Source organism: Chroicocephalus ridibundus, chromosome 2 (genome assembly GCF_963924245.1).
Source record: "Chroicocephalus ridibundus chromosome 2, bChrRid1.1, whole genome shotgun sequence".
Lineage (NCBI taxonomy): Eukaryota > Metazoa > Chordata > Aves > Charadriiformes > Laridae > Chroicocephalus > Chroicocephalus ridibundus.
The window spans coordinates 45,514,780-45,534,597 of NC_086285.1; the positions used below are offsets into that span (position 1 = coordinate 45,514,780).

Consider the following 19,818-nt stretch of genomic DNA (forward strand, 5'->3'; position numbering starts at 1 on the left):
AAGGTAAACGGATTGAGTGATAGGGTGGAGACTTGTATACATATAAAAACAGAGCATGTTAAAACACTGCAGCAACAGGAGTGACAAAAGAAGGGGTATGTAGCAGTGAATGAGAGTATCTTAAACTGGTGTTCATAAGGGGAAAAACAACATGTGAAGAGGGTGATAGTGTTGATAATCTCAATTAACAATGCTCAGTCTGTAGGCTATGGTCAGATGTGGCTCACCCAGATAATTCATCTGGCCATTGCTTACCTGCTAGTGACTCTTCTTGCTGGGCAGACAGCAGATTGCATAGTAAATGTGTTCTTCTTGAGGGGTGTCAGCCGCTGCCATCTCTAAACTGCTGTCTTTCTGGAGGCTTTCAACCCATCACATAATCTTGTTGAAGGTGAGTACATGAATGTGGATCTGTTTAGGAAACATTTCCCATCCACTTCAGAATTCTTTTCCCAAACACTTGCTCTTGTTTATAATCTTAGACAATTTCCAGACCTTGGGGAAAGCATTTGATTCCAATCCAGTTTGAATATAATCACTTTGGATTGATTTTGCGATGTTGCAAATGTCATGAGATTCATATTATAAACTTACTACAGTATCTTCATTCACAGGCTTTTTGATTCTATTAAATGAGAAGTATTCTACTTCTGTTTTACAGGAATATATTTTAAAAGGTTGTGTACTTACTGTTAATGAACAGTTGGATTAAGTATTTTGTGACTTTTTTTTCTGACTGTAAGATACAGACATATTACATGTGAATGATGAAAGTTGTTTATACTCTAGTAATACTAATAACTTCAGCATGATTTCAGGTAGCTGGGTATCTCAGACTCATTTCTGCCACTTTATTATAGTAGGAAAAAATATTCTAGCATAGTCTCCAAATCTGATTTAGCAGGGCTTGTGTGTTCACGAAGGGCAAGTTTAGAGATTTCTGTGTTCTTGGAGAATAGCCTGCCAGCTATCTTCCCCTGTTTTTAATGAGGAAGATTCAGATCAGGCATCTTTTTTCATCGCTTCTATTGCAATATGACATGTGTTGAGAAACTCTTGTTAGCACAGGTTGGTGTCTGGCTTTTGTGGCTTTCTAGATTATAAGATAATAAGTCCTGTATGTCCAGGGACTTGGAACAGCCTTTCCTTGTTTAGGTACTTGGAGGGTGCTGTTTTGAAGCTAAGTGAACTTTTCTAGAAGGTTGCTACAGTATTAGTAGTTGAGAAGATGTGCAGTTGACTGTACTGAACTTCTCTACTGCTTAGGAAATTGCAGAAATAGGTAAATATTAAAAATTTAATGGAAGGAGGACAATCAGGAAAAAGAACATTGGACAGAGCTGAAGGCATAGCAGAGGCTATGCTTTGTGAGCATGGAGACCTCAGGCTAGATTTGATCAGTTAGACTGATGCAGCTGAAAAGTGATTCACCGTGTGGCCTCATAAAATAACATTCATGTAAGAATCAAACCTCTGCTCCATCTCTACTAATGTTTTCTGCCATCTTTACTTAGCAGGTAGCGTTTCTTTCCTCGCTTGCACAACTTTTAATTGGGGTGAATACCTCATCAATTTTCATGTGGGTGCAGTAATGAGGTTATGCATGAGAGGGTAGGAGGGGCAGTGTTCATAAAACACGTGCAGAGTATGGTTGAGGACAGAAACTATCCCTGCAGTCATCTTTTGGAAAACATTGGAGGTGAGACAGAATGCATGCAGTGTTGATCCTTTTATTGATTCGTCGATAGCAGAATGAAACCTGAAAAGGAAAATGTATCGGAATGTTTTATGTAGACTGAGTCAAACTGAACCAGCAAGTTTAACTTTTAATGCCATGATTATTTTTTTTTAAATGGTCTTTAGCAAATACTCACAAACACTTGGCTAGCTAGAGCAAATGCTATGATGAAAATCCTTGAATGGGCTTTTCTTGGCAGTTATCCTATTATTTGAGCAGCTTAATCTGTTCTGTTTTTTAAACAGAAATATGATTTGATTACATAAGGTTAGGGTGGTTTATAAAGGTTAACTTTTGCTTCGTATCATAATTCTCTCTCTAACAGTGTCTGGGTTTTGGCGGCCTGTAATCCTAATACTCATGTTTTTAAATCTGTCTCATGTTGAGCTGGTGGGGGAAGGGGAGAATAAAAATTTTGGACAGTAAAGCTAGCAGGAAAATTCAAAATCCTGTACTTATTATTAAAAACTATTTTTTAAATGGGTTGGGGGTAGTTTGGGTTTAGGGAGGTGTCTTTGCTGTTCCACAAAGATCTCTTCTGATGCAGTCAGGTTGTTTTCCATGTAATGTCTATCTGTGCATGTGCTGTGGAGTTTCCTCCTTAATTTTTGAAAACTCCATTCTTGCAAGCCCTTTGAGGTACATTTGTACTGACATTTAGGGCTAATCCTGAGGGCCTCTTTCTACTTAGCAGAGACATTAAACTGCTGCTTTCAGAGCCTGTGGAGCCTGCACCCTGTCGCGGGGCATGGGTAGATGTTTTTGTTATTATTAACTGCTATAGCAAAACTTCTAATCCTCAGTCTTACAACTTGCTTGGAGAGCAAAGTGAATTTAGGACAAGTTTTGCTATAGTTTTTTTTGTGCTTTACTTCTGCAGTAAGTTTCGTAGTATGTCCAACGGATAGACTTCATTTCTGGCCCTGTAGCTGAGCAGAGCTTGTCATATTTATCTGAGCTGTTGCTGGGAATCAAGCTGAGGTATTTTTAATGTGGGTAGCTCATAGGTCTGGGCTTGAGAGGCACCATGAAGTTGACCCTAATGCTGTATCACACCTTACATAAGTTGAAGCAGCCCGAGGAATGAATTTAAGGACATAGATACAAACAAAATAGATCAGCTTCTGTATTTCTCAACTTGCTGCTCCTTTCCCAGGGTAAAAGCTCCTTTGGCATATGGAGAATTAAATGCTGCCTATACTTCAAAAGTTTTTGCTGTTAAGTGAGGCAATACCTCTGTGCTTTAGAAAAAGAGATGGTCTGTTTTAAACAAGGAATAACTGAGCATTTGTACATGAATGCTTATTGGAGCAGGAAACAATATTTAAAATGTCTGTGTGCTATGGGAGACCCAAGTCCAGTATTGTATGCAACTTTTTAAAGGGCCGATCTAATATAAATGGCTGGGGTATATGGGCTGTAATGATAATTACTTCAGGGTGTTACAATGCTTATCATATGATTTTCTATGGCAAGTGATTTATATCGGTTATGTTAGTTTGTTAGTTAAAGAGCATGTTAGAGTCCTGTTCAGCTGATAATCCATGAAGACAGAACTGCAAAACACCTTTTCAAAACTTCCCTCGTTTAAAACAAACAAAAAACCCTTGGGAAACTACATTGCAAGTGAGGATGGGAGTTTCATTTTATTATTGGTTTTTGGTGGTGTTCTTAATGGGATTGCTGTTATCTTCTAGACTGTTTTAATCAGTATTATTTACGTTAATTTTAAGAGTTGCTCACTGTACGCATGGGCACCACCGATCCTGGTTGTTGAATGGTAAATGGATTTTGCAGAAGGGAAAAATAGCAAGTAATTATGTAATTTTAAACTGTTCTAGCACATGTGGCTGGGCAGCCTATATTTTCTGAGTTCTTTGCTTTATTTTTTCAGTCTTTGTGATAATTTTTTGCAATTGTTATAGTATAAATGGTATCCAAATACTTTAACTCCAAGGAGTGTGATTTTTATTTATTTTTATTCCAATCTTCCCAATAGATGGATATTTTAAGGAAATCTAGGTATAGAAAGCACCTATTTGAGGATGCAGCTGACTGGGAAGACCACATGTTGAACAGAATACTTGTGTGCTATAGCCAGAGGATTTGAAAATACAGCAGTGCATTTTCTTGAGGCAGAAGCAAAATGTAACACAACAAGCCTACTTGTCCTGAATATTTTTCTTTATGTCTATGTTTATCCAGCTTTTTTTTCCCCCCAGTAGTCTATTGCATATGTTGAATGTGCTTCCTTCATATTCTAGACTTATCCCAAGCAGCATTTGGAAGGTCAGCTGAATAACTTAGAATTTCATAAATATTGTTTGGAATGTGTATCTTGACAAAGGCAGTTTAATCTTTATGGTTGAAATATTTAAAGTTTATCATTTGGGTATTAAAGGCCTTTAAAATGCCTTTAATTATTTCTCTGGCAATAGATAAAACACCTTAAAGTTGCAATTCTTCTAATTTAGAAAGTCAGTGAAATAAAATTGGAGCTTTGGCATTATTATATTGATATTAACAACGGAAGTAAATGGGTGTCTCTTTGGCTTGCTTTACAGTAGAACAAGAGTCGTGAAAGCCAATGCAGTGTTTGAGTTTTCCAAGCAGTTGTGTAATGCTGTGTTTTGACTATTTTAGCTTTCACAGGTGACTAGAATGATTTATCTAATGTCAAGTGTCTGAAGTAATACTTGAAACACTGTTGCATATGTCTCACAATTCATTTTACTCTGTAAGAGTTTTAATCTTTTATTTGCCAAATAGAAAATGGATTTTGACACTGGAGAGACTGCCTTAAACATTTGCACCAGTATCTTAATTTGTGATGTCTCAGGTCAGCTAGTAATTACAAATGTAATTTTTCTCCCATGGCTAAATGTGTTCAGGAGCCAAGGAATTTTTAGTGCTTTAATTTTGTAATCCACCACTACTTCACCAATGCTCTCCCCACCCTCCCACAGTAAAGCCCAATTTTTGCTTGGGAGAAGACTGGATGATACGTTTTGTGTCAAATATGTCATGCTTGTAACCGTTTCATCACTGAATTTAATTTTCTAGCTTTTGCTAAGTTCTCTTTATTAAGTCCACTTAATAAAAAGTGAACTTCGGGGTCCCTTTTTCCTTATGCTTCCATCTTACTCTAGTTTCAGCACAACATTCTTACCTATGCACATTATGGTTTTGCTTTGCGATAGTACGCTCAATACAGCATCATCTGCTATCTTCTTTCAGGGGTATCTTCAGTAAGAAAAAGCCACGGAGCAGCTTTCAATGTTAGTTGAATGGTACTTTTACCTGGGAAGTTAAGCAGTGTTGTCCTCTATCTCAGTATCTAATATGCTGTGCTGGAGTACCTGTGGATATCATTTGCGTGTTGGAAAATACATGGAAGATGATTCCAAAGGTTCCTTTGAGAACCTCCAGGAAGCTGTTGTTGCTGATAAGATGGCAGTTCAGTGTTTTGAGTAAAGCCTGACTCTGAATAGCTACAATATGACAAGGTGCTGCTAAGCTTGTCTTCACCACTATAAATTGGCCTTATTTGCATTTAATCAAGTGGAGCAGTTCTCCTGAATTTCCTGTAATCTGTTGGACGTTTCCTGGGGTAGTTTTCTGCTGTGTTAACAAGTTAAGGCAACTTGCAGAAATCTGGTAAGAGCAGTGTCAGGATTTGCAGCTGGGTGCAGGGAGAGGGAAACTCCCCTTTTGTAGTGGCAGTGAGCTACTGCATTGTCACATCCTGTACCCTGATCTGATCTCAAGTACTCATGAGTTCTCTGATGAGGGGCCATGAGTTATTGAGGGGTGAACATATCAATAGTTTCTGCTAAAACTCTTCTACTGTGCTGTAACTGTTTAAAAGTTCTGCCAGAAATAAGATTGTCATTGCTTAAATGGTTATATGGGATGTTGGGGATCTAGAGCCAAATCCTTTTTCTGAATCAGGAAGGCTAACTCTAGTTTTCTAATTTAAATGCGCATTTATGGAGAGAGAGTCGAGAGGGCATACGGTCTGGTGGGGATTGAAGCGTGAAAGGTCCTGGAACAGGCCGATTTAATTCATGTCTGGAGAGCGAGGAGAGAGAAGATTTAGGATTATGTGACCTAAGAACTATCCCTTGAGAACTTCTGCTAGATCCTTCCCAACAACTCTCACGTATCCCCTGTGATACTGTCCGACCCTGTCTGAACTGCAACTAATGCTCTCGCTTTAGTATCCTCCTTTCCCCATTCCTTTTCATGGGCAACCGGACGTTCATTTTACCTTACCCCATTTTATGTGGCAATGGAGAAGGAGGGGAAGGCATGGTACCTCAAGTCACTACGTGTTATTTAATAAAATGGCATTAGAAATTAAACTCATCTGTTTTACTATTCATTAATGTAAGCCAGAAGGGCTGTAGCTACCAAACTGTATACTAATGTAGTCATCTGGTCAAAGAGGTGTCATGTTTTGGAAAGGACATCCTCCTGGACGTAGAATAGATGAGGCAAGGATGGGTGTAGCCTATGTCCATAATAGCATTTGTGGCAGAAGGGCATCGCAGCTTCAAAGCATATGTGTGTAATATTAAGCCTAGCTCATCTTAACAGTGTTCCCCCACCTCCACATTTTTATTGTACTTTCTTTTCTTTAAAAGGCCCTATATCGTCACTTTTAAACATGAATTGGATTTTACTAAAGTGACTGAGGAGCACAGTGAAATGGTTTGATATAGTAGGACAATATAGTAAGAGTAAGCAATAAAGGAAATACTATCATGTAATGAGAAAACAAACGTAAATTTAATTTCACATTGTACATGGCAGGAATTTAATATTAATTATAAATACTGTCTTAAATGCTGAGCACTGTAGTCACTGCATTACACTTAATCTGCAGCATTTCTGCAAGGATACCTAATAAAAAGCAAATAATGTTTTGTTATTACACTTTTGTGTTTCTTGTGCATAGTCTTTAAAGAAACAATGGTAACCATTAAGTACAATTCTTAACAGGTTGAATTAAATTCAGTGAAAACTTGCATTTTTGCTTTAATTTAGACTTATTTGAAACAGTATGAAAGGTATAAAATAAATGTAGTGGATAACTGATTTTAAATACTGCTTGCCATACTTATTTCAGAATAAACTGGACATTGAAAGTGGATCAAGAATGCAAAATATAGTTAGAAACTCCAGTCTGTAGGGAATGATGAAGACCACTTTCTGTTGTCATCTACTCTTCTGGTCTTTGTTTATTTTATTGGTGACATCCTTTTCCACATCAGTTTCCCCCAGTGTGAGAATATGCAGTCACTTTGCAAACAGCTGGAAGTCTTTCTGCCCTCATCTGGAGGCCACCGTCCCTTCTGGTGGACTGTATTAATAGATTACGTGAGTACTCCTAAACTGCTTCAGGGAAAGAGCAGGTGAAGTAGTTTAAATCATCTTTCGAGTGATTTGCTTTTTAGCTGTGATTCAAGCTAATTTGGGCACAGAAGCGGATTAGGAGTGCTTCTGCACTCCTTTTGACTAGTAAAGCTCAGTTGAAGGATAACTGCCACAGCCACATTTGTGTGAGCGTCTAATTCAGTACAAGGCATCCTGGAGTTGTGAATTTTTTTTTTTATATATTTTTTTTCCCCTTACGCTTTTGCACTTTGGGATATATTCATGCTTTTTCCTTTTCAGCTTTATTTGATTAGGGCATAATTAGAACTATCTCTAGGTTTCTGCAAACTCTGGGCATATTGCTTGGTTTGGTCTGCAGGTAGCTATATATGTATATCTATATATGTACATACCCACAGCAGAAAATTGCCTGATCCCTACTACATGCCTGGTGAAGGTAATGTTTATGTCTACTTATGTCAAGTTACTGAAGGGTTAAGTTGAATTTGAGCAGACATATTTAAGTTAGATAAAATTTGGTCTTTAACCTGTCCTCAATCACTGGTCAGAAATTGTTCAAGTTAGATAGACTGACTGGTTCTGCTCTGATGCTTTGTATTATCCACTCTGAAGCATTAATTTTTATTTTTTTTCAGTGTTCATTGTAGTAAAAAATCAGTAAGTCAATACTGCAACAGATGGAGCTGAACAGGTGCACTGTGAGAGGTCCAGCTTCTTAGACTAAACATAATCTACATACAGAAAGGACAATTGAAAGAAAGCATAATCAGACAATATAGGTAACGGAGAGCTAGTTGCAGGAGGAAGAATAGCAGGTGCCTTAAGAGATGTAGTAAAAGGCAAATACTTAATGAATATTGGGTGAAACACTAACTTGCGAAACTGACTTAAACTGCTGACATGCAATCACAACACTGTAGATTTTTTAAATCTCTGTGAGCTAACAGAAAACTATGTTGACATATTTTGTACAGGGTGATTTGGTATCTAATGTCTGATTCCGTCTGGATCTACTCTTTTTAATATTAGGCAGAAGTTCAAGCAACAGGCTGTGGGTTATCGAGGGGTGAACACAATAGTTTCTGCTACAGCTCTTGTACAGTGATATAACTGTTTTAAATGTTCTGCCAAAAATAATATCGTCATTACTTACGTGCTTGTATGAGATGGTGGAGATCTGGACCCTTTTTAAGGGTCCCATTTACTTTTTACCGTGCCTTGTCTCTTACAGGGTATAAACAGTCTGCCAGGCCGCCTTATGTCCAGTCTGATTCCTTAAATTTTACTTAATGGGAAGTGATTGTGAAGTTGATTCAATGGTGTTTTGGTGTAACTAGTACTTCCATAGTTGCCACTGCATTGTAGCATATAGATGACTATGTTATGTAATAGAGATTATGACTGTGCCACATACTCCCAAATACTTAAAATATAATTGAAGTACCCACAATGAATAAGAAATATCCTTTATTTTACTCTATATTTCAGACTATTACAAAAAGTAGTATTCTTTTCTGGGTACATATTAGATTTTGCTACAGGATGGCAGGTAGTATATTTGAGATCAGTTTCATAAGAGTCCACTCTAGTTGTTTAGGTGTTATAGGTTGCTTTGTTCTATAGTAGAAGACCATGATGAAAGTGGCTTGGGGGCTAGCCATCCTCTGTTCACAGTCACTTCTTGTGAAGCAGTCGTGTTCAGCCCATTGATTTCTAGTATCGCATTTCTTACAGAAAGAATGTTTTGCTTCTTAAAATATATTAGTCAGATAATTGCCTTTTGAATTCCTCTCTGTCGACCAGATCCTCATGTACCAGCCTTTAACTTAGAAGGTCCTGAGGTTAAGCTGCCTCCATCATGTTAAAAATAAGTGCAGCACGAATCTGTTTCATCCGGAAGAACATATTTTTGGATTTGATGCAAGGCCTTCAGAGCTGCAAGATGCAAGGCTAAGGTGCCACAGAGTAGCCCAATAGCACTCAGAAAAAAACAGACATAACACTATAGGGCCTTCTGGGTTAGTGGTAGTTAATATTGTATTGAGCAGAGAAGTGATGACTCTCAAGAAGTGGATGCTGCCAAAAGATAGGGAATCAGTGTTGCCATCAGTACTGATGCCAGTCATACTGTAGTGTCTGCAGTGAAGTTGTGTGTCCAGTAGAGAAGAAAATGACCATTCAGTTTTCCCCTGTAGGAATTTTTAGTTATTCTGTTTGCATCTTGTTGAAACCTCTTGGGAATTTTGACTGTCCCAAGAAAAAATGGCATCATCACTTTTTTTCTTAGGTCTGAAATGTTGTTAAATGTCACGAATGGCAGACTTCGCTGGCAAAGTAAGCCTTTTAGTATAAATTCTTTTCTTAATAATTTGCCTTGAGACATGGAATAGTTCAAAAGCAAGACGGAAAAAAGTAATGAAAAAGCCTAATAGGCATCAGAGGAAGTGTCTGAAACTGTACGCGGATATACACCCACCATAGTGATGATGGGAAGCATATCGTGGCTTCAGATGTGGTATATTGTGTGAAAAATATGAGCTATGGTCATGGAATGCCTCAAAAAGCTTGCAGCTCCTCAGCAAAAATACCGAAGATGCCCTGGGCTCTCTGAAGAAGTTATAGTAACTGTATGCTCCCTGTAGAATTTCGTATCATTAAGCTACTGTCAGCATGCAGTTCCTGATTTTAGCACTTGCTAAGCGTGTGCATCTTATTGCAGGCAGTGAAAATACCATGCCAAGTAGTGGCAGTAGGAATGCTGTAATCCTTCTTAAACACATTGGGGACATTCTGATATTCTTAATGGTTATTCTATAACCATTCTAGTATTCTTTAGTATTTCCATTGAGTATGGCTGAATGTTGGACCTGAAAAAATAGCTGCCATTCTGGTTGTGCCATCAAGCGCTTTTTTTTGCCTGGGCTTTCTTCTGTTCTTCCCCGTCAGGGAAGTCCTCCTTTGATTCAGAATTTCCATCTTTTCTGAAGTTAGGTGGCCACATCACTGCAGAACTTCCTGCTATTTTATTACTTAAGTATACTCATTATTGTTAGTATAACACAGGATTTTTGCCATATATTTTTGAGTTGATGGTGTTTGTTCAGAATTAGGAAATCTGAAATCAAAGGCAGCATCATGACCAATTTTGACCCTGAGAAAACTCAGAATGATAGTACTGCTGCCAGTCCTGTTATCTAACATTAGACTTCTGGGTGACAGTCAACTTGCACATGTGTGTGTCTTTCTTCAAATGGCCCTGCTTGCAACAAAACCCCAGAAGATCAGTTGGGCCTTTCAAAATGTAGGGCACTCTTGGCCTGCATTTCACCAAGTACTTGATATTAGTTGAGGCTTATCTCAGAATACAAAGAGTAATTACATGTCCATATATTTTGAGATAAAACTATCAAAAATTCCATACTGATCCACCCCCCCCAAAGGACAGAATTAGGACAATATTAAACTGTACTTCAGCCAAAGCTGTTATTTTTTCTTTCTGGTGGACTTGACTTAATAATTGTCTGCTTCAATCAAATTTAGTAAAGAACTGTGTGAACATGTTTCATGTCTCTTGTGAAAGACTGGGTAGAGTTAATATGTTCAGGACATATTTGTTGCGTTTCTTGTCCAGTGAGGTGCAGAAGCTCCAGCTGAGTGTACAGAGCAATGACATCTTCCACATAAAACTGGGGTAGCTGTGCAGCTAGAGAAATTCCAGAAAAAGTATTTCTGGACACATAAGTACTTGATTATGTATAAATGTTCTAATTGGGGACGATTCATGCAGCGTATCCTTATGTTTTTATTAAATTTGAGACCTAATAAAACCATTCTGATGACACAGCTTAAGTTAAAAAGAAAGGAACGTGAGATTTTCAGTTTTGGCTCAGGTAAATGGAGGACCACCCTGTCTCACTGGTTCTTACACATGTACAGCTTGGTGCATGTTTCTCCATTCTTACTGTTGAGGTCTGTGACGCCTTAGTTTTGGGTTGTGGGCAGTAGGAAAGGCTCTTTACCTGTTTTAAGTACTTCCGCCTACAGGTATTGCTGGTGCAGAATTCTGATCTTGATTAGTTGAAACTAGCTTAAATGTCCATACATACTTTCTAAGGTTATAAACTCAATACAGGTAAGCATTTTCATGATGAGAAATACTGCCATAGTGCATTGAATTCATTATGTGATCAATGGGGTTACTGTACTTCCATTTTAAAAACAATATGCATAACTCATTGTGGTAATTGCTTATTCGTAATTACAGATTTCAGAATAAGACTTTCAGGATGTTATGCTTGCCGTGTAATATGTAGGCAAGCAGGTGTTTTAAAATTTAATATGGAATACTGTGTATATGTTTCTTCATTTCAGTGGAAGTTACTGAACTTTCTCATTAAATTTTCCATGAAAGTGTTGGACTGAATAAATTCTTCCTTTGGTTGCAAAGAATACGTCGGATATGGAGTCAATCTGCAACTGTCTTCTTCAAGAATCTAGACTTGCCATCTCTAATTAGATGCTGTATGGCAGAATTGATTCTGTAATCTACATTTGCATTAAAAACTGACTCCTAAAATTGCTCAGATAGCTTGTAATATTCACAGTTTGTATCATGTTATTTTTCTGAGTTTGCAGATGTGAAAATTTTGTGCATCTGCAGCTGGAGACTTTTAGAGCACAGAAGCCTTTATAATTGCAGGCTTAGAAAATTTTCAACAGATTCTGCTAGTAAGGATATTACATATTCTCAGACGGCTATAAAACACCGAAGTCCAGATGATGGGGCAATGGCAGTATGAAATTGATCGGGGTTTTAGACACTTCACAACATTCCCACAGGAAGCAATGCGCTGAGCTTGTGCTCTGTTGTAATGGGAGGGTCAAATGAATTCCATGGCCATCAGTGTAATTTGCCCTAAATGTTGTTAAGATGTGGATCAAGTAACTGCATTGCTGTACATGTGCCGTTTTCCTATATGTTCTTACTTTCTCATTAGGCTGAATTTTATTTGAATGTTCTTCTTAAATAGTACTTCTGCCAAGGAAATACTAAACTTAGGAATGTCAAGGCCAAAGATGTCTCCTTATAAATATAGCAGTAATTGTTGCTGTGAAGTGCTGGAGAATTCTATAGCCCCTGGATAGAGCGAGTGATCACTGTGAACAGCATTAACTAATCATTTTACAGCATTACCTTCTGTCATCAAGAAAAGCAGTTCATAGGGTGGAATAAAAATCAAATCCAAGCATGAACAGATAGTTAAGATTATGTATTAACAGTACATAACGTATAACTGAAAACTTTACAGGCTTTATTTTCCAAGCTGCCTAGTTAAGCTTTCCAAATTAATGTTGCTACTAATAAATAAATAAATATGCCTCTGCTCAGTTCTTTTGCCTTTGCTGCATATGCTCTGTTCTATGCTGAAATTGAAATATGCTTTTAAAATGAGAACTGTATCTTTAATTTATCTTCAGTTGTCTGATGAACCAACTATAATATAGGTATCTCCAATAGTGCCACAAAATTAATGGTACCATGCATAGAGCGCTTTTGTGATCATTAGAGCATCCCCCAAAATGTTCAAACTACAGTATCAGGCTAATTTGGTGGTTGGCACTTTGAATTCTGGAATGTACAAAGACTTAGGATTGTTTGATGATTCCTTTAAAGCTTAGGTTGGAGGAGGAGACAGTTCAAACTACAGACCTGACAGAAAGGGGCAAGGAGAACAGCAGAGCATCACTTTTCCTCCTGGAACATCAGCTAAAATAAGAAAAGCCAACGCTTATTGGTGTTAATCAGTGAGGTCCTCAAGAGCTCTTCTCTGCTGAATGTTAGAAAGAGTGGTTATTTTCTTCACAACATGGACTAAGAACTTGAATATTCATCTCAGTCTTTCAAGCTATGTTCTTAATTAGGCATGTGGTTCACATAATTTTGTCCTTCATTCTTCTCAGGTCTGTCTCAAATTGACTTGCCTCAAAGGGATGAAGAAGGATGAGAGGGAACCCTGGGAGATGGGTGAACAGTTCCCATACCTCAAGATTAGATGGATGTGAGGGTTGAGGGTGGGAGAAAAGGGAGCCTTTCCTTCAGTCTGGTACTGCCACGTAGTACTGTGTCCTATTTAGTCACTGTAACCAGCAGCATACTCCGGTTCCTGTGTCTCCTTGGCTAATGTCTAGCCAGTCAGAAAGAGTTAGATAAAAACCCTAATTACCACCTATTCTTGCTGCTGCTGGAGATGGAAGAACTGGGGAAGGCAGTGACACACAGGCCTGAAATGCAACCCCTACCCACCACTGGCTGTTCTTGTCTCCATTCTGATTCCTCCCTCAGTTGCAGCCCCTAGATCTCCAGAATGTAGGCATAGGCAAAGGTGGCACTTCGGGTATTTCCCAGGGCTGGTTTCCATCCTTAAGAAACCTATAGATAGTTGTAAATACTGTAAGAGTACTGCTGTAGAAATACAATAACACTGTGCAGCATTTCAAACACAGTTTGAAAAGTACCAAGATAATAAGAAGGTTGTGTGACTATGGTTTGTGATGCTCACCGTTTGTTAGCGGATCTCTCCATTCTGGCCAAAAGGGAAACGGTTTTACAAGGTTCAGGCTTGTCCCTAAAGAAGTAGAGTGCTATGAAGTGGGTAAGCAGTGTCAGAGCATAATACTGGCATCATATGATTGCTAGACCATAGTGTTGTCTGGTGCTGCCCATTGCTGCCACTTTGTCAATGCCTGAAGCAGGCTTTGATATGCAGTATTACTCATCAAGCTTCCCCTATGTATGCATATGTTTATATTTACATTTTAACTTATTTTTGTTTGCAGGTTACTAGTGGGAGGTGGAGTGAGCACTTTTTTTTAAGTCAAAGTGAGGTGCTGTAGTTAAACTTCTAAATATGTTTTTTAGGTTTCTGTGGTCAGAGGTTATTTCTTGTTCTCACCTATAGGTCTTCTCACAGTGAAAAATTAATATACCTACAGCATTGCTAGTAATTTCTTCTGTGAAGACATGCCCAGCTGTCTCTGCATGCTTTCATTTGTGGAAAAAGAATCAACTGCTTTCTGAAAGAAGTAGTTAATAGATTTGTATCTATCCAAACGCATATTAGGAGGGAAGATTAAATTCTTACCTCTTAAGTGATAGAGGTAGCATGCTGTTACACTGCATTTCAATTTTGGGTGGTAATTCATTCTTGTTAAGGACTTAATGGGATGCTGCCAAAGCACAAGACAGTTGTTCGCATGCTTCTGAAGTCAGTTATGAGGTTTTACTAGTTCAAAACACAAGGAGAATGTCGATATGTATTCTTCTTGCCTATTTAATCTGCCTAACTGATCTTTTAATGCTCTAAAAGTAAACATTAGTCATACTTTTGTAGCCTCTGTGAGTTTGAGTCATTATTTAAAAATTTGAAAGTAATCCATGTTAGTAAATATCTTTCTGGTTTGCTTTTTAAAGTTCTAGGATAACAACACTGACTGAGTTTTCAGTGAGTTTTCAGTGTGTTTTAAGTTCGGTCCACAGCTGGCTGGATTGTATGCGTCCTGTGCAACATGGAACTCCTGCTTTGTCTCGTACCATACTGCAGGCACTTGGCACTAAACAAATTAACAATAGACCTTGCTATACTAAGATAAGAGGGTAATTTTACAGGTACGGCATTTCATAAATCACATTACAGTTGACAGCTCAGAACTAGAGAATTAATTTATATTTAGAAATCTAGTGGAATGGGAATAGTTGCAGGCTTATTAGAAACAAATGTCACATTGCTGTTTGATACAAAGATTTCTAGGTCAGAATGACTGATGTTTGTGTGAATTTTCTTATATAAACATGACTAATTGAGTTTGAAAGGCCACAGTTTTATCAGTTAATGTATGCTATATAACTGCTTATTTAACATGTAAGAGAGTGTTCCTGAAAGTTCTGCACTCTTATTTTTTTATTTACTTATTTTTAATGTCACTTGACTGATGCTGTGATAGTTCAGTCAGTGGAAACATGCAAGTTTGCTGACATCTGGACTTGAATTTCAATTCTTCTTCTTCTTTCACTGTGTAGATGAAGAAATCTGCTCATGACCTCTGTGTAGTGGTACTTCGGATGTTAGACTTGTACTGATTAAACAAGTAGGAACTTGATGGGTCTTTCAGAGTCTTGAATGACATTAGCTTTGTTCTGTTGAAATGAATTAGTTCAAAGTAAACCTGTGATATTTTGGGAATCGTAGATATACAGAAGAATTTGATGTAGTTTTAAAATTTCTATTAGAAGTGATGCATGTTACTGATACAAGTGGATACTTTCATAAAATAGACAAAATGAAAAATACATATAAGCTTTTCTAGTCTTGAATACTAACTGTCTTTGGAAGTCTTTCATGGTAGTTTGCTCATCTAATCTGTTGTCTGTTACAGTATTCCATTTAGTCATCTGAACTTCCACTTAACTAATGAATATAATCTTTAACACTTCTTTAACTAATTAATTTTGCATTGTTATCTAAATTCCAATTAGAATATCTCTTAGGAGGGTTGGGTTTGCGGATGTTGCTTGTTTCAGAAGCGGTGTTCCCCCAGGCATTTCTAAGCCTAAACTTTGTTTACAGAGCTTTACAGCATCAATACCTGTAGCCTTGTTAGTTTGGCTTTTGAGTGATCATGAAAGAGTTGCAGTTGGGGTAACGTGCACTGCAGTTCTTCTCACAGCAGTCTGGTAGCTAATTTGAAGAATTAATGAACTTTCTAATAGTTGAAAGGTTTCGCTATCTGAATTTTAAGAAGTTGGAAAAATTATGTGCCAGAAAAGCGGAAGATTAGTGCCTTGATGGCAATCCGTCAATGTTTTTTAATGGTATATGGGCAATGTAGAACTGAAGGTATGCATGGGAGGGCTTTTGTTCTACAAGGAATTTTGTGCAGCAGAGAACGTACAAGCTTTGAGGGTTAAACTTCATCTACATAGATTCTCCATTGTATAGATTCTTATTGATTGAAAGAAGGGAATATGTCAAGACCATTAATTTGATAGTGTGAAAAAATAGACCGATTGCCTATGGTGCATATTATTACATTATGTCGCCTCTCAATGTTGCATGAAGTAGAGCAGCAGCAGATGTACCGGGTAGCTATCCTGTCTCAGAATGGCACTCTTGCATTGATTCTTTCATGATCTTAATTCTGCTTAAGTGGTATTCTGGATATAGTAAATACTTGGTTGATAGACTGTATTAGAAAACTAGCTTTAAAAAGGAATGCAGAAAATTACAGGAGTGTTTGTCAGAGTGACAGAAAACTTCATAATGTTTACAAAAAAATTCTCCAAAACTCTTAACGTTTCATCTGTGTATATGCACTGGCTGTAGAAATGAAGAAGATATAGTGATTAGAAACTGGGAGTTTAGTAATTTACTTTAAAACTCTATAGATCTAGGGAGGACTGTTGTACTTATATACTAAATGAGATGCTAAACTTTAAGTACTTTCTAGGTCTTAGAAAACAGGTGACCTAAGATATGCCTAAAACTTAGGTTCTTGATTTTTATCTCCCCCCTCCCCCCCTTCTTTTCCTCGATTTCTTTCTAGGTTTAACTATAGATCAACACATCATCTTGCATCCCATGGGTTTTATGAATTTTTAAATTGGTTTGATGAAAGAGCATGGTATCCACTGGGAAGAATAGTAGGTGGAACTGTAAGTATTGTAACAATAATTTAAAGATGAGTTTGCAGTAAGTTTTTTTTGAACTTTCAATACAATTTGACATTGATAAAAGGAGAACCTTAATAAAATATGCTTTTAATTGTCAGATTGTTGCAGAGGGAATAGCAAAATGTTTTAATTTTTAGCTGCAGGAGACAGTAAGTCAACATGCTTTAGTCTTTACCCAACAGCATACTGTTTCATGTGAACAAGAAATACAGAACTGAGTTTTACTTCTCACATATGAACTTGTAATAAATAAGGATATTATGACTCCTTTAATTCTGGTACATGAAATGAAAAAAGGAAAAAAAAAAAATTTAAAGCAGTTATCTAAACCTCTAAAGGCACAAGTTTTAATCCAATGTTAAGTGGACTTCACGTGTGTATGGTAAATGTTAGGGTTTCACTGGAAAAAGACCTTCTGAAATTAAATCAGCAGGGCACCTGTATAAAGCATAAGGAGTAGGTAAGGTTGATATCAATGCAAGCTACACGACAGGAAAGCTGTACAAAACAATATTACGAAATCAGAATACATTGGTAGAATGGCTTTAGTAACACTAAGTAACACAGCCATGTGTTACTTAATGTGTGAAAGTGTGATAAAACTTTTTGATTATAGTACATGCCATTTAAATGCATTTACGAAGTTTTTTGTAACAATTAGAACACCGTTTTACTGTCTTAGAGATACTTGCAACTTTTTATGTAACGTATGTATACATTTTTTCCATACCTGTCGTATACAAAGTTAAAACCTTTAGGAAATAGAATTGAAATGTTGATTGCATACGTTATTTTGCAAGTCGCATGGTATATTGTGTTTTGATAGTTTATCTAGAAAACCAGCTCTCAAGGATATATGCAGGTCAACATTCTGTCGTCTGTTAATTTAATTTAGTACAACGCCCTTCTTAGCTTTCACAAGAAACTAAGGCAGGTGAAGCACATACTAGAAAAGTTAGTACATATTGATTTTTCTAATGTTGATAAATGTGGGAGGGTAGAATTCCCATTAAGAATATTTTAATGTTCTCCGATAATCTATGATTGGTTCAATAGATTTGTGTAAGTCTATGCTACCTTTCCTGGAGGACATCTTAATTCAATTTTATAGGACTTTATTTTAATCCTTTATATCCAAAGATGTCTACGCACGTTTTGTAAATTTATAATATTCAACTGACTGTCCATCAGCTTTTCAGCTTAAAAAGAGATCTTGTTGATGCGCATTTTCTTTCTCCATGGGTAACAAGAAGTGAAAGAGTGGCGTGGTATATTTTGGAGGAAAATGGATAGGGCTGGGGAATGTTCTTGGGTTTCTTGTTGTCTTAGGATTTTCGGGTTCATTTTTCTCTTAAAGCTGCTACCTGGCTTGAAATTCTCTCGCAAACTTCAGCTTTTGCTTCCATACCTTTACAACACATTCTTTTTATTATATGATAAATGTCAGGTAAGATAGGATATTATCTGTATGCTGCTTATCCATTTACAAAATGGATTATATGTAATTGTTAGCGTTTGGATAAAATTTAAAGGACCTCTGGTATTCAGTATTGTCAAAACATGATTAAAGTAGTATTAAAATAATTCCATTAGCTTTACCTACTCAATGCTTGTATCAACTTAAGAAATGACTGTTTCATTGCAAATTATATGCTAATAAACCTACCATGATTGTTTTCTGCAATAACCTAGTGGTTTTTGGTTTTTTTTTCCTCCTTTTAGGTGTACCCAGGACTAATGGTGACAGCAGGCCTTATACATTGGATTTTAAATATGCTTAATGTGACAGTCCATATAAGAGATGTATGTGTGTTCCTAGCACCAGTTTTTAGCGGCCTTACAGCTATTTCTACTTTCCTGCTCACCAGAGAACTGTGGAACCAGGGAGCAGGGCTTTTAGCTGCCTGTTTTATTGCCATAGTTCCAGGTTACATATCCCGATCAGTAGCAGGATCATTTGACAATGAAGGCATAGCTATTTTTGCACTGCAGTTCACATACTATTTATGGGTAAGTAATTGCTGAGTCTTTTGCTTTGGAAAGGTTTCTTTGGTTCCTCCTTCCAACCAAATGACTGATTTTGCTTAGAATCCATTGAATTCTCATTTTCCTCCCTCTCATCTCTCTTCCCCTTGGCTCTTGATCAGGCAAGTACTGAGAAGTCACATGATCTGAACCACTCTGTAATCATGCCCTTTAGTTTGCTGTGTAAAAGTCCTGTTCAACTGAAGTATATGTGTCCTGTAGTAGTAATAATAATAGTAAGTCTATAAATTTAAAGCAAACAGGAGGGTTGTTTCTGGTTTTCAGTTTGGAGGTAATAGTATTATGTGAGCATCAGACTTTAGCCTCCTTATTTAGCTAGTGAAAAGCAGTAGACTGAATATGAAGTGCTTTGAATTGTCTTCTGGAGAATATTTTGACTGTATGGAAGGGCCGGGCTTGGGCTTTGGCTTTGACTTAAGCATCAAAATTAAATACCCAAAGCTGTCCAGAGCAAGATACTAATATTGCTTGCATGATTTGAACAAAATAGGCTGATGTCTTTTAATTAGCCTACTTGCTAGTGTGGCTTGTCTGTCAATCCTTAATCTGTAGGTAGAATTACATCTGTAATGCAGTTTTGTATGAAGGAGTTTAGGCAAGCTGGAGTTTTTCTGGACTGTTGCATCTATTTTGGAAATACCAGAAGTAGAATAATTATATTGTTAATTCAGCATAGACACTGCATGGTACTGTCTCTTGTGCATTGATGCATATACTTTTCAATTTGAGTGTCTCCATGTATGTACGTGGTCATTACAGCTTTTCCCATGATTTTGTCAAGAGTTCTACTTTTCAGAAGCAGATGCGTACTCAGAAGTTTTTTAGCTTTAGAGTGTTTCAAACTTGGATATTGTTGGTAGAAGTGTAATGGAAGGGAATTCAAGTTTTTCATGACTGAGTGACCAGT

General features: G+C 37.2%; 1 protein-coding gene across 1 annotated transcript in view; it reads left to right on the forward strand.

Annotated features, from left to right (window-relative positions):
• STT3B (STT3 oligosaccharyltransferase complex catalytic subunit B) overlaps positions 1–19,818 on the forward strand; it is a 53,453-nt gene that overhangs the window by 5,577 nt on the left and 28,058 nt on the right. Inside the window, exons 2-3 of the mRNA XM_063325242.1 lie at positions 16,739–16,847; positions 18,588–18,875. Coding sequence (XP_063181312.1) covers positions 16,739–16,847; positions 18,588–18,875 — 397 coding nt within the window. The remainder of the gene's footprint in view (positions 1–16,738; positions 16,848–18,587; positions 18,876–19,818) is intronic.